Below are 16,141 nucleotides of genomic sequence, written 5' to 3'. Positions count from 1 at the left end.
CCAACACTGCCACAAAAAGAACTGATCTACAAAGTCCAAGTCTGCAAGAACAAAACAATAAAGGCCACACACACACACACACACACACCATCATTTCCGACTCCCACCGTCACGACGGAGAGTCAAAAGTGCGACAAAGCCGAATACCTTAAGCCATTTCCACCGTAAACAACACAAAAAACTGACAGAAGAACCTCCAAAATGGCCGCTATCTTCCACAGAAACAAGAAAGTGTTTGAAAGAATCCCACACTTACCTCTGACAATGACTTATTTCACCCACCAGAGGCCACTGTGGAGTTGATGAGGTCACTCACTCATTCACTCACTCTGTGTATAATCTCTACTTTTCTAGCTCATGAAAAAAGAAACAAATGTTGTTTTCAATCCATGGGAGTCATTTCATCTTCCTCTTCTTCTTCCTCTTCTTCTTCTTCATGTGGGACAAGTTGAGGTGGTGGGGGGGGCGCCCCCTACATTGATTAGCCGCCACTGTCAGAGTTTAAACACCTGCACATGGAGGTCACTCTGAAGACTGTGGTGATCGTTCAGTTCAGTGTGAAGAGGAACACACACACACACACACACACACACAGTGTACGACACAATGGTGAGATAAACAAAAATGCAATCTGTACTTTTGTGTGAGCGGTGAAAAGCCCCCCCCCCCCCCTGTTCAATAATGCCCTGAAAGGAACGCTGATGTGTGTGTGTGTGTGTGTGTGTGTGTCAGTAAATGGAGACGAGAGGTCAGAGCCATCACAGATAGATCATGAGAGCCCTCTGCTGACAGTCGAATCAAAGCAAACACACACCACCACGCACTCTCTCTGTCTGCCGCACATTAGCAAAAAAAATGAACACTTCACTGAGTGAGTGAGATTATTTCCTTTCTCTCTTCTTTTTTCCTCGGTGGCTGAATCATCAGGAATTAGCCTCCTTTTTTTCTCACCCCCCCTTCAGGAGGAGAGGAAATTCTCATCATCATTTAGCACCAACGTCTCATTTCCAACTCCCACCTACTGCTGTAAGAGAAACAAAGCAAGCGTTAAGTGATCCGAGGGGAGGTGTGGAAGAGGAACAGATAAAGAGAGAGCCAGCGTGAAAAGCCTTGATTTCAGTGGACGAAAATGAGCTGAAATTCAGTCGTGATTACAAGACTAATAACGATGTGGAAGGATGGAGCACACGGAGAACACACAGTGTCACTGTGATGGAGAAAATGTCAGGTTTAGAATCGCTTAATCTTAAAAATGAACAACCAGAGAAGCCTCTTTAATGACACTGATCTTCAGAGGACGACACTTTTGTCTTTGATCGTTGTTGTTTCTCGCCCTTACGTCAGCTGACATCACGTGGAGGATAAAGTGGTAGAAGATGGACGGAAAATAAAATGCTAAATGTTAGCTTTGCATGTGTCTGTCCCCTCTGTGACTGAGCCGACACACCTCCATGGCGTCTTTTGTGTTGTTAACAAAGGGGGCTTATGACAGACGGGTTGCTGGTTCAAGTCCCTGTCAAGTCAAGGGCTGAGCAAGGTGCCCAATCCCCATTGCTAATTGCTAATTAGACACTCTAAATTGACCCCAGATCAATTGGCGGGTTTGCATCAGGGAGGGCAAATATCTGCCAAATTTCAGGTGACCCCGAGAAAGGGAGAAGGATTTACTTCCTCCAGAGGGCAGCACCGAGCACCAAGCTGCAGGCATCAACATGAAGAGGTTCGGATTTCGTGTCTTTGGGATTTGGTCCTCTGAATGTCAGACCGATGACGATATGACCGATGCATTTCCAATCATATCCCCTGAAATTAATGCCCACGTAGACTCTTTTCCATCGTTTTCCTCACTGACCGGACTGTTGACTCGATACTGCCCCCATTCTTTCTGGTGGTATCGCACTCCCGTGTCGTTGCACAATCACAGATGAAATGAACGCAACGCAGCGATGAAAGGCTTCGTCTTTTTTGAGACTGCGTTTTTGTTTCAGCAATTTTCATCCTCATCCATTTCCTTGCATCTACTGTACGAGTCGCTTCGTCCCTGTTCAGTTCCTGTTCACTGATCCACCGTCACAACACCGTGCAACACGGCATGTCATCCTCGGCTCGTCTCAAATCTGCCTCTTCTCTTCTGCACCGCTGTCTGAATGGAACTGAAAGAAAACGCTGCAGCTCTCTGCGGGTTCATCCACGCGGGAGCAGAGTGAACATTAATCAAGCAAACGTTTGAAACCCGTGGACGGGGGAATCGCACAGTCGTGCGCCGCACATGCTCACCTGCCTCCAGCCTGTGTGCGACTGTGTGGCGTCATTGGGTGGAAAATGGTTAAAAATGGCGGCTGATGATTGCTTCCGTGCTAAATCACGCAGGTTAGTGATTAAAAGGCCTAAACTCGCTCGGTTGCACTCATCCCTGAAATTGGACAGATATCAAAGCAACGCTGGGACTGAAAAGGCCCGCGGAGTCCGACTCGTCTGTTATTTTAAAGTCTAACAGCTTATTTTAAGGTGTTGGTGCGTGAGTGTGTGTCTTGTTGACCTGTCTCTCTCTCTCTCTGCTGCTGATGCCGTGTGATCTGAGGTGAGCGTCAGCCTGGAGGGAAAAGCACCACTGTTTGCCTGTGTGAGGCTTTTCTAATGTGTAGTCAAGCTTTGTTTTACTACTACAAAGGCGACAGGGGAAGCTACTGCTGCTGCGCTTAGGCAAAGCAAAGGAGCCGCACTGTATCCTTGTTGTTCGACGTAAGACGCCGCGCAGGCCTTTAATGTCTATTTTAAGACGGCACAAAGAAAAAGCACATAATAGCACGAGTGATTCACAGTACACGGACTCAGGAGAGCACTGGTGTAAATGTGTTTAAAGGTACAAACATACCATAAACACCGTATGCATATTCTCCAATATTACAAACGTAGCATCTCAGAACGCCGCCAAAGCTGTCGACCACAATTTGTTTTGCAAAAGTGAATAAACAGGATCTGCCCACACTTGCCGTTTCGTCTTCCACGTCAAACGGTGGGAACCTCTCATCGCACGTGGCGCCGCCGCGGCTTAGCATCGCCTTCTTCCAAGCTAATGTTGTCACCGTCACAGAGAGGAAACATGAATGAATCTGTCGACAGCCGCGTGAGTCTCACATCTTCCGCCTGTCTCAGGCAACTCTGTCGGGGATTATGAGAACACAAATCCTGCATGATGTCAAAAGTATAGTGAGGGTGCTCTTGTCTTTGCAGCAAGAAGACCCGGGTTGGCGAACCGGTTGGAACACGGGCCTTTCGGCATGGAGTTTGCATGTGTGCGTGGGTTTTCTACGGGTTCTCTGGGTTCTCCGGTTTCCTCCCACAGTCCAAAAACATGCACTTTTGGGGATTAGGCAAGTTGGACACTCTAAATTTACCGTGAGAGTGAACCCCCATGTGGAGAATACAGTGGTAGGACATGAGTGGGAATACCGCTTGGCCCTTGGAACTGAGTTGCAAGGACTTCATCACGCTTCAGATGGTCTGATGCACTTCTAGGCAGGGGCTCAGAGTGGAACCGCAGGAGAACTGATCCTCCACGTCAAGAGCAGCCAGCTGTGGTGGTTCGGCATCGGGTTAGGATGCCTCCTCAGGCATGTCCTTCAAGAAGGAGCCTTTGGGGCATGCTGGAAGGATTTTATCTCTCAGATGGCCTGGGAATGCCTTGGGATCCCCCCCCCCCCCCCCCCCCCCGGCAGAAGTGGCTGGGGGGTGAGGATGGTCTAGGCTTCCTTGCTAAGGCTGCTGCCCCCACGACAAGAAGATTCAACATGTCATCACAAGAAAGACCCAGAAAACAACCGCGCTATCGTCAGCCGTTGGTCAATTGCTCATGTGGGACATCGGCAGGTAGCAAAGTGGAGAGATGACAGAAAACATTTTTAAAACCTGGAAATAGTGATATTTGTTGGGGTTGGTGTAGCGACACAACATGCTAACGAATGTTTGCCTTTACTTTCTTTGAATCTTTAATCTGGGAAATAATTCATGACCTTTGCCCCTAAAATCTTAGTTTGAAGGACTAGTTAGCCCATACACTTCACCCTATGGTTTGGTTTGTATTTCTATGGCACTTTTCTCGTCCTGACGACCGCTCAAAGCTGCTTTACACTACAGTTTTTGCCATTTACAACCTATTCACTCATCTTTCATGCCTATTCATACACTGCCGGGCACAGCTGCTGGGAGCAAAGCAGGGTCAAGCGTCTTGCCCAAGGACACATTGGCATGTAGACTAGTGGAGCTGGGAATTGAACCCGACCTTTCAACTTTGAAAGACAACTCAGCCACCGTCGCTCACGGCAGGGGATTTAGCAGCATCAGCGTTTATTCTACTTCCCCTAGACTAAAAAAAATCATCCCCTGCCATTTGTGTGATTCCAACATATGATAGAATATCGTCGGATTTGTGACAGTGAGCCAGATTGTCACATTTCCAACTGGACAGGACTCCACACCAGTGATGGGGGACATTTCTCATTGTCTGGATTTAAACATGATTCCATTGGCAGATATCGTACATGTACTGTAGACCACCTACACACACACGTGCCGAGGTTTCCCACATAAGCTTCAGCCAAAACAGGCGTCACACTGCAAGGCTGTGCAGAGATAACACCCGCAGTCACATCTAATCCCACACTGGCTTCTTATACATGGATGGAGAGTAAAGGACAGGGTTTATCAGCATCCAGAGAACTTAGTACTTTAGTGCAACATAAAGACTTGTTTCCTTATCTCAGGTCATACTAATTCTTTCCTGTGGCATTTCTGCACTTCATTTTTTTATTCTTCACGCTGAGGTGTGAGGTTTTGTTTTTTTTTGCTCAGATTATCTCCAGCGTATTTCAAACAAATCAGACACCGAAAGCCTGTTTGAGTTTAGATGCGGGAAAAACTGTTATTGATATACAAATGGAGATTTTATTATTTTTGCAGGCCCAGAAACTGCACAAACTATGTCACTATTTTCAGTTTCTTAGCTGTTAATCTTTACCGACTGTACTTCAGCCTGACAACAGAGAACGTTTTTTGTGTCTATAAAACAGAAGGTATTTACTGTAACTGCCTAACTCACATTACATTAAAGGAATCAAGAGTCATGTCTGTGAAACGGTCGAACACAGGCCCCGTAATTCAGAGTCGATGGCGACTTAAATGAAAATCTGTGCACGCTTGGCTCGACACTTTCCAGTGGAAACGGCGCGTGGATGAAAAGTGCATGTGTGGAGATGTCTTTTATTACTTTGGACGCCTTAATGCCTGCAGTTCTGCAGCACAGAGCCGGCCTGTGTTGAGCTATGGTCGTCCTGCCATTACCATGCACTCGAGAGGTGGTTGTTAAAAGTTTGTGAATTGGTCCTTCATAGAAAACTTGGAAATTGGAGAGAGTGGAGGAGGAAGAAGAACAATCTAACACTCTGACAGGCTTTAGAGAGGTGTGACTGAGAGCGAAGGCTGTAAAAAAGGAACATATGCAGAGAAAAGTGGATTTAAAAGTTATTGTGGACATTTTATGTCTTATTTTTTCTTTGGATTTTATTAGAAGTCGAGGTTTTTTGTGAATGGATGAGACTCCGCTTCATCGTAGGTACTGCCCCCTACTGTTCATGTGAGTATTGCATGCCACGACATGCGAAGCCGCTGTAATCCATGTGAACATTTAACAAGCAGTGGAATGAACTTTTGTTTAATTATCACATGTACTGGAAAAAAACACTCCGTCTAATTGGCGATGTCCAGTCTGAACTCGCTGGCATTAGAAACACTTGTTAATAAATCACATGTTTTATTTTTCTGCATTATTGTGTGTATTATTTATGGATTGTGCCGTGACTGGCAGGCGTATCTGCCGCTGCATTACTCATCTTAGTTTTTAGCACATTAGGGGCATTTTCGCCTCTCAAGAAGACTGTGAAGGCGCTCTTTTTTTGTTTTGTTTAATAAGCTGTCGCTGCCTCTGCTGCTCCAAATATGAAAAGCCACAGTGTTGTTTACAAGCCAAATTAAATGCACTGAGATATATATATATATATATATATATATATATATATATATATATATGTGTGTGTGTGGCAGTGCACACGTGGACAGAAATACAAATTCTCCCCGTATCTCCGAGCTAAACGCACCGAATATGAAGAGGAGAGAAAGTCAGAGTGAGGGGCAGCGACAGGGTGGAGAAGAAAAAAGAGGACGGTTTCATCAAAAGACGAACAAAACTGCCCACGCTGTGTGTAAAAGGCTTTCTCGCTCCGTGTGCTTTAATGAACAAGTGGCTCAAGGTGCTTTCAGTGCCGAGCGCTCACACACACACACACACTCTCGCATAAAGATAAATGTAGCATATTTAATTGGACATACACGTCTAAATTGGAGGCCGTCGGATGCGGGAGGCAGGGAGACAGGAGGGGGGAGAAGTCTGAGAGAGGGAGGCGATGACTGCTAATGCTAACAGCGCGGGGGCTTGGGGGACGGAGCTCCATTTCTGGGCTGTCAGCAGCTGTCAGGAGGATCAGGCTGCACGGGTCCAACAGTCAGACAGCCCGGATCTAAAGGGAACAAGGCGATACGACGATGCCCCGCAGCCACGCTGCACACCCACGGGAGGAGGGAGGTGAACGGTCAGGCGGAAAACAGGTGCCTCAAAAATCTCAAAATCTCAAAAACATTGCACACTGTACATCAGGGGTGTCAAACCTACGGCCCGCGGGCCACAACCACCCCATCAGAGGGTCCAATGCGGCTCGCAGGATGCAATTTCAACACTATTATGCTTAAGTTTACCAGTTAATGGTATTTATCTCAAAAAATTTGAGCTTGTTCCTAGTTTGTTTTGTAAAAAGAGACTTTGTTAAATGTAAAACAAAGAAAAAACTCTGTTGTTTAGAGGCTATTATGCTATTATTCGACTGGTCGTGCCTGTGTGTGGCCCCTGCTTCTAGAACTAAATGTGACTGCTGCGACAGAACGAAGGCAGACCTGCTTTTAAAACACAAGATAAAGTTTCCTCACAGACTTTTATTAAATATTAAAACCACTATAGAACTCTGGCTGCCAAAAAACACTCCCCTCATGCAAAATTCAGGACCAAAAAAGAGGCGCCATTTTGGCAGGAGGCCACGCTGTATACATTCATATACATATATATCAGGCAGCATATATAGTAGGCATTATTTCAGGCCACTCTTCACCAGCTGTATTAATAAAAAGTGAATGCCATGGGGACACCAAAACAGCCGGAGACAAGCAAAGGGGGGAACGTTTGACCAGAGAGATCAGATAGAAGGGAAATGTTAGAATGCTGCATGTATGGAATTAGATCTGTTAGATGTGAAAAACACTGCAGGGGAATTTTAACGGGGAGATATATTGAGTCTGTGCGCAGTGAACTCTGTTGGCACTGACACCACTCATTTTTGAAGAAGCTTTTCCTGCCAATATGGCGGCGTAAACAAACTAGAGAGTCACTGGACGACCGTGGCGCTATACTCAAACACAACATTGTGATGTTAAAACTTGATTTTACACTAAAACTACAATTATACACTACGCACAAAATCAATTAACCCTTAAGAGTACCTGGGGACATTTCCTGCCATTCCGAATTTTTATTTTTTTGCCTGTGTTAAATGAATATAGCTCAATTTTTCAAGGAGATATTCAATTTTGGTAAACTTAAGAACTGTCATCTCAGTTCCATAAATTAGCCTGAAATGGCTAAGCTAGACAAAAACTTACTAATTTGTTCCTAGCGGCAGAAAATGTCACCCCGCTACACCCAGCTGTAAAAACATTACATATTAATATTTTTTTCATAAAACATAACAGCATTTTAAGGGTTAAACATTTTTTTAAATATGATTAATATTTGATGTATATATTTCCAATAAATCATCATAAATGTTGCCCAAACAGACAACAAAAAAAAGCATACTAAGAAACTGGCGTTCAGTATTAGAGACACAATAAGGAACAGCGTTCACCTGGTTCACCTCGTTATGATAACAATAGTGTCCTGACCAATGTCTCACGACATGCTGCAAAAGTTTTCCCCTTAAAAAATAGTCTTTTTACTACGATCCTGAATTTAAACGTTCTTTAATATTTGTTTGGAATGTTTACCCCCTGAGACAGCAATTTTAAAAAAAAAAGAGAAAAAAACAAGTTATTTTTTTTTATTTTAAAAACTGTCTCTACTGAAAAGAGGCCTGTGTTCAAAATGAATCCACTGATGTGGCCCTTCCGGCTCTCTTTGTGCATCTCTGTGAAAACATGGCTAAACGATGACAATGCATACACTGAATAGAGTGTGAGATAAAGAGGCGAGGGCAGCAGGGTTTGCATTTGTAAAGCGTGCTCTGCTCATCCGTCATCGTGGTATTGCCGTGCTATAATCCTAAAGAGGAGGGTAATTGATAAGTACTGCGGTTCATTGTAGCAGCGACAGCACCGGGTCTGGTAATGTTCTCATATGTGTGCTAATAAAGAGGAAAAGAGGAGCTCTGAGTGGGTTTTTTTTTTTTTGAAGGCGTAGATGTAATGTGATCAGTATGATGGCGGCATTCATGTGGAAATTCAAGTCGTCAATTTCGGCAGTTTCAGCTCCGATGCTCTCGTAAAGCTTTTGTTTGCCGCCTTTATTATTGTGATTTTTTGCCAGAATGTCATCGTTGAACTGTTGGTGCTGTTATTAAGACTTGGCCTGGAACTCACACACACACACACACACACACACACACACACACGCTCAGGCAACACCTACATTAAAAGACAAACTTTTATTATAATCAGAAAAAGTCTGTAGAAAAATGTATCACATGACCATACTGGTGCGCTGTCCATGTGACAATTCTCCATGATTCTTTTGTCTTTTTTGCTTTTCCATCAGTGATCGTACTTTAGTGATCGTGCTTTAATAGCCTGCCGGCCACTGAATGGTCAGAGAGTGTCGTCACGAGCGCGACGTCCAACACAAGAATCAAAGCGAACAATCCCGAACTGTAGATCAGTTAAAAAGACTGAACACATGCGTTAATCTCCAACATTTAGCAAAGGAAACGTCTAAAATGTCAGGAGTTTGTGTCCCGACCCCGCCCACATCGAGGAAGTAAAAAACGACGTGACTGATACCAAACCGAGACGACTAGCGCCAAATAGTGCTAGAACTCTATCATCTACCTATCATTTTTGGAAATAACACTTGACCACTGTCCCAGTTTGTATAAAAATAAGTTTTCTTTAGCTTATGGTGACATGAATGGCCAGACGATGAATGCATGTCGTAGCTCAGCACCAGAAATGGTGCAGGGATTTGCATCACTGCCAGAAATGAAGTCCTACCAATAATGATCCAGGTCCCAGGACCCAGGAGTGAACTGGGAAACTCTATATACAGTATATATACTCTATATATTATATATATATATATATATTTTTTTTTTTAAAATAGTGGGAAGTCTCTGTTTGTGTTTTTTGGGGTAAAACAACAGTGGAGTGTGGACTCAGACATCTGGAGCAGAATTAATGTGCTTTTTAACAACAATGGAGTCGTATAGATTTAGCCGCACACACGGAGGACCACACATGATGCCTGGGTTCGTGGTTCCCCAAGGGCTCCTCCAGGGCTGTTCTGAGAGATAGCGGGGACCCTCTCCACACAACTCTCTCCCCCACGGTCTGACCTTTTACAGAACACTAGTCAGAAACCGTGTGGCATTTCCCTCTAATCATCTGCCACCTAAACACATGAGAAACGACGCCGTGCCTCAATTAAAGCCGATCCCACGGCCTCGAGAAGAATGAATCACTTTCCTTCAATGGCTGTCGTTATCTAACCCACAGCATTTTCACAGTCTCCTGTCGAGAGATTCACCTCATACTTATCCATATTCCTGTTCTAACCCTTGACACGGCCCTTTTTTTCTTTTTTTTTTACTCTACATTCTGTAATCCCTTATTTATTTGTATCGGCGTCCTGGAGTTGCTGGCCTGACTTTATACGCTCGCCTGCCCACCTGTCTCTCTCTAAAAGCCTTTCTCTGTCCTCCAGTCGATACACTTCTCATTTCATCTGCGCCGGAATCTCTCAGAAGCTCAGCGCGAGGAACACACAGACCGAGGAGCTCCTAAATAAATCCTTTCAATATGCTTTATGTCTCGGCGAGGTACTCGCTTCGCTCCTGAATCACAACCAGCGAGTTGCGCCAAAAGCCAAAAGGTGAATTTCCCTGCCCCGACTTTTCCCAAGGTCACAAAACTCTATTTTCTCCTCTTATGCCCAAACTAATGTGCTTAACAAAAGTAATTTATGTGAAGATATCGCTGTGTGCATTTCCTCCCGGGCCAAAAACATGCAGATTTGGGGATTAGGCAAATTGGACACTGTAAATTGACCGTAGGTGTGAGTGGATGGTTTGTCTGGATGGATCTGGATCGTTTGAGATGTTATTCTAACTTATCTACCAAGAGGAAGTCATCGGTTTTATTCTGAAACCCTGAAAAGTAACATTTGAGTGCATGTTTTAGCAAAATAACTCATATCTTGACACCAAAGCCCTTTCACTTTTAAGAATGTCAAGGCTCTTGTGTCTGTAATTGTGCCCAGCGTTCAGCGGCTAAATAATCTCAATGTTTGTGAAAGTTGGTGTTAAAAGTGAATCACAATCACAGACTTACGTTCACGTTACGTGCGTTTAACAGCTGAGTTCAGCAAAGCAGGAACCGGCGGTGAAGGCGGAGATCTGATCCAGACGGTGGAGAAGGTAGAGAAAGTTCTGCTCGCTGATTAGATTGGGAGCAGGTGTGCTCCTGCCGCAGGTGAACTGATTGCAGGAGGCGGAGACGAGGGCGGAGCATGACAAAGTGACTTCTGCTCGTCCTGGTGACGATGTCTCAAATCTGATCCTGAACCTTCACACACATTTATATGCCACTACTTTGTGTCGCTTGGCTCCAGATTGGTTATTGCGTTTATTTCAACAAAGGCTTGAGTCGACTGTTAATAACTTTAGAAGCTGCCTTTTTTTCTCATGACATGAAATGTTGCTCCAAAACTGGAAGTGGCTACAAAGAGACGGAAAAGCTGGCGGAGGAAAGTTTGGGAAGAAACGCTTATTGGACAAAATAACGAATGCTTATCGCAGCACGTTTATTGTTTCCTCGCCGGCCTGTTGTTGTTCAGTCTTACGTCGTGGATCGTGTTCGTCTCCTCACACTCAGCAGACCTGGTGGCTTACTCCTGTCAGACCTCTCTTTTCACAGGCTGTATCAATTTGAATCCTATATTTGTGTATTTGTAAATCCGCCTCAGTCCAGAAACCTCAAACAGCTTCATTAGTGACAAACAAACAGGGTCTCATGGGACTCACAGAGAGTCAACATGTGCTCACACAGTGACACGTGAGGACGAGCCGCCGCGGCTACAAGAACCTCCAAATATAAAGAGCAATTTAAGGGACACGAGACAATTATGACGCACAACTCTTTCAGCAAATAGTTGAATGTAACAGAAGTTTCCAGTTTTGGGATCAATAAATGTTGTTCGTCTGTCATCTGGGAGGAGCTCAGACCTCGGAGTATTGCATGATGGTGTTAAAGAGAGACGACGTCTTTGATGTGATTTGATTCTGGGGCGACATTTTTAAAAAGACGTTTATAATTCACGTGCAGCTAAGTGACAGCTAACAGCATACTGTACACGCTGGAATCATATTCGTGTTCACAGAGGCCACAGAGTAGACTTTCCAGGTTTTGAGAGGTTGGTGGTTTCATCATGTTTCACGGTTAATCCATTTTTTAACAGTGCAACAATAACACAAGTGATTCTGCTCTTTTTTTTTTTTTTTACCTCAGCATTGATTCATTAAACTGGTTTCTTTACCTTGTGCTTTTGTATGAGATGCCGTTTTTGCATGTTGGTGTTTGTGAAGCGTCTCTTTGCCAGAGCACATACGGGGGTCACCGCAGGCGCACTGATCCCACTGATCCCACTGATCCCACTTCATCGTCCATTCTCTCTGTCTCAGTGAGGCAAAGCAAAATAAACTTGGAGTCGTTTGTTTTTGTGACCCATGTTTTCGCGGCGGGGTCATCGCAGGGCGCTGAAGCAGAGACGACGGCCAGATGTTCACGAGCGAGTCACAGAAAAACAGCGGAGAAAAAAAGTGTCGCAAAAACAAACCGCAAACATCGCAAAAAAAGACAAATCCAGTGTTTGGCGGCTGGAGCTTTGATGAGACTGATGACAGGAGAAAGTGACGTGTGGACAGACATTAAAGGGACAGTGCATTAAAGCCACAGTGCAGAACCTCTGTGTGCTTTTTGTCCCTCCGTCCATCTTCTACCACATTTATCCTGCACTGTACTTTGGTCTTCATGATCAAATATGATGTAACTCCTTGTATTCTACAAAAACAGACTCTGTCAAGCAAAACTATCAGACCTGACTGTGGTAGCCACGTGAAGTGCCACGGGAAGGTTAATCAGCGCTGCATGACCCGATTTGAAAATGGTCTGAATGTGTTGCGAGATCTCTTTTCCATCATAAACCGAGCCTGAATGTGACCGTGGCGTGTTACCACAGGTCCTCTCCTCACCGCCTCTCCACTGACCTGTTCCCATCTGCCCTCCAGCCGCTCGAGCTTTGTTCATCCATCACATTGCTCCACATACATCAGCTCAACTCCTGGGTTCCTGGTTTTTAATTATTAAAGCAGCTTGGATCCATCCCGACTGTGTCGATACACAGCGACGGGTCTTTGAGAAAATTCTCCAGCAGCGTAAAACAAACTAAAAATCACCGCCTGTTAATGACGTGGGATTACTGGGTATGAAACGACGCTGAGCTGATGCAAAAATCCCCGTCGTTTTTTAGTTAAATCACAGCCGTCGAGGCAGAAAGAGGCTGATCGGTGGTAACGCTGCCTGCAGACACGCTGCGGGGAAGAAAACGTCACATGTGTTATTAAATATTATTACATCTATGTTAGTTTTCAACACGGTAAGTGAAGCCGACAGTTCCCCCGGGGCCCTGAGCTGAGGCTCCCACGAGAACGGATGATTGTGAAAATAATCCGATTAATTTTAGTTTCCCTTATTTTCGGGGTGGTTTGTGTCAGAAAACGTTTGGTGCTTATACGCATACAAATTTGTTAGCTAATACTGAACGCGTCACGCCAGCTAACCGCTAATGACGTCACTCACGGATTTCCATGTTGAGGCGTTCCCAGAATGCACCTATTTCAGGATATCACCTCAAATGATTGGGCGTTAATGACTTGTTCCCTTTCCCGAGAAGTCGGCTCGTTTTCTTACAAACTTCCATTCAGACAGAGCTCGCCCCCTGGTGGGTACTTGGTATATTCTTACGTTTGGGTTATATGGTCCCTGTACTGTCAGTATTTCACTTCACACACAAAAAACTGCTCTATCCATTCGATATTGCAGTATTTATTCATGAATTCAGTGTCAAAACTCCATTGTTTGTCCATTGTGGGCTCCTGTAAAAACATGGTGGTCCAAAATCACGACCTCTGTAGATTTTCCACACGGGACCTTTAAAAAAAAGAAAAGCAGCACATTGTGAATGATGCAGTCAGACGCTCCGATCCCCTCACTCACTCATCAGAAGTGCTGTTTGCTCTTTGCATGTTCAAAAAAGAGACCTATCACGTCCACAAAGGAAATGGTTAATTTGGTTTAATCCCATATTTCCTTTCCTTTCTTTCTTTCTTTCTTTAATTCAAACCTCCCATCCCCTTTTTTCTCTTTGTGCCCGCGCTGCACCATCGCTGTGCGACTTATTACTGAGGAAAAGACTTTCTTATCTTTTGAGTAAAGGCCACAACGCTTTATTATTTCTTGAAAAATGATGGTTATCGTGGCGTTTTTTTTTTGTTGGGTTTTCTCTCTGAAACTCTGAAAACTGGGATCTTTCTTGTCCTCCATCAGAGAGTCGAGATGAAAAGTCAGCGATGGAAGCCTGAGCAGGTTTCGTCTCAGAAGATTCCGGTGACTTTTATTGACGGATCAAAATTCTAAAAAAGAACCACATGACATGAAATAGCAGAAGAAAAACACATAATAATAATAATAATAATAATAATGATATTAATACTGATTAAATGTAATGTTTTTTGTTGAGGCTTCACTGACTTCACACACTTTTGTGGGCACAGAAGTCAGATTGTGATTAATTGAAAAAAAAGAATTCTTTCACATCAGACTGAGTCTGTGAAAACAGACGATGCAGATTTGACGTCACTAGGCTGTTTTTCTCTCAGCGGGAGGAAAAAAAAACTAAGAAAGAAAGAAATCTAAAATGACAAACAGAGGATTGAGCTCAGGCAAAGGTCGATGGCACTGATGTCATCACAGTGGAGGAGGAATGAGAAACTCACAAAACTCAGACAGGTTTCCGTGTCTCTTTACCGGGTGAAACGCCAAGATCAGGAAACGAGAAAAAGGATCAATCACACGCAGGAAAACTCGGCTGGCAAGAGATGACATGAAAACAGAGAGCGTACACTGTATGTTCGGGAAGGAAAAGAGAGCGAGAATAACAAGAGACGAGAGTAAACGTGGAGGGCAGGGATGAGTAATCTCAGCGCAGGAAGTGAATATGTAACAGAACAAATATGGAAGACCGGGGACATGTTTACTCCACGTGTCACAGTTTCACTCTCATAGAGTTCTGTTTCACCTCCTCGCCGTCATTTATCAGGTTGTGAAGACCTTGATCAGGTTCCTCAGCCGGTCTCATGAGCCAATCATCTTGTAGCTCCGTGAGTTGTTCTATCTGTGGTTTGCGGTCATGTTTGAGGGCGTTAATGTGAATAAAAACTCTTGACACTTGGCACGGAGGTCAGGTCTGGCTGAAATGCGATATATTCATTTTAAATTGCTAACACACTATTTGAACATGCAGTAAATAGTAAATAATTGCCAGATATTGAAAGTTATTCTCTAACAAATGGGCACAAGCACTTCCTCACGCGACATTTTCTGGCCCTTTTATGGTGAAAATAAGTCCAGGGGTTTAGGCGTTAAAGGGTTAATGTGCATGTAATCTGGGATACGGACGGTCCTTGCTGTGAGGCCCCAGTGCAAACCGCTCTACCCACCGTCTTCTCATTTTGTCAAATGAAATCAAACTTTCATGGCGACTGTATCCACCCATGACCAGATTTCCCAGAGCCTGACAGCAAACAGGGCCGTGAGTGACGGAGCGGCTGCAGTGCAGACAATCAAATGTTGATATTGGAATCCAGCACAGTGGTAATCAGACGGGATGAGACATGGACTTTCCCCCCAGGCCGTTCCTTTGCTCCCACGAGTCGCAAGACAACTATTACTTTCTTTTTTTTTCCCACTGTGGCAACAATTCCTCAAAAAGTCAAGTTTGGAAATGTCAGAAATCGTTAACTAACAATGAAAATACAAAGCAGATTTGTCCTCATACAGTCGCCTCGTGTCTGTTTCAGAATGAATGGACAGAAGCAGTGGACGACGGCGGCAGTGATGGTGCTGCTGGTGCTAACGGTGATGGCCGCCGAAGGAGGGAAAGTGGAGAAACAAGGTGAGAGCAGCAGCTTTAGTCGTTTGACGAAGGGAAACAAAGAAAATCACTTTTAACAAAAAAACCTCGCCTCACAGGGTGCACTGTTAACAACGTCCCTGATGACGACTCATTTAAGTGGACAACATAAGACAAATACCTGTGGGGTTACGGTTTAATGTGTCCCTGTCGAGAATTTAAGAAACAAATAAAGAAAAAAAGCAGAGGAAAGTTAAGTTAGATAAATCCCTCTCGGGTAAAGAAAATAATATTTAGCCTCATTTAAATTCAAGGAAAATAGTTCATTTGCATTGGAAATTAATGCAAGCACCAAAAGCCATTACAACAAATAAAATGAAGCAAGTGCAAGAGTAAATATGTTTGCACTGCATGTTTTTTTATTTATTTATTTTATATACGAAATAAAAACTGATAACATTTTTATAGTCAGAGCTTAAAACATGCGACTCACGGTTCAAGACACAAATATAATAGTACAGAGCAGATATGGACTTAATTTATTCTGCCTTTGTTTCCAAGCGTCCTTTACAGTGACACGCGGCA

General features: G+C 44.1%; 1 protein-coding gene across 1 annotated transcript in view; it reads left to right on the top strand.

The window, feature by feature from the left end:
- Positions 1-16,141, top strand: part of ptn (pleiotrophin) — a 43,474-nt gene that overhangs the window by 14,386 nt on the left and 12,947 nt on the right. Inside the window, exon 2 of the mRNA XM_058626277.1 lies at positions 15,504-15,598. Coding sequence (XP_058482260.1) covers positions 15,505-15,598 — 94 coding nt within the window. The 5' untranslated portion in view covers position 15,504. The remainder of the gene's footprint in view (positions 1-15,503; positions 15,599-16,141) is intronic.

The sequence above is a fragment of the Solea solea genome, chromosome 3 (genome assembly GCF_958295425.1).
Source record: "Solea solea chromosome 3, fSolSol10.1, whole genome shotgun sequence".
Classification (NCBI taxonomy): Eukaryota; Metazoa; Chordata; class Actinopteri; order Pleuronectiformes; family Soleidae; genus Solea; species Solea solea.
Note: the sequence above shows the minus strand (reverse complement) of the source record. Positions and strands in the feature narration are given on the sequence as shown.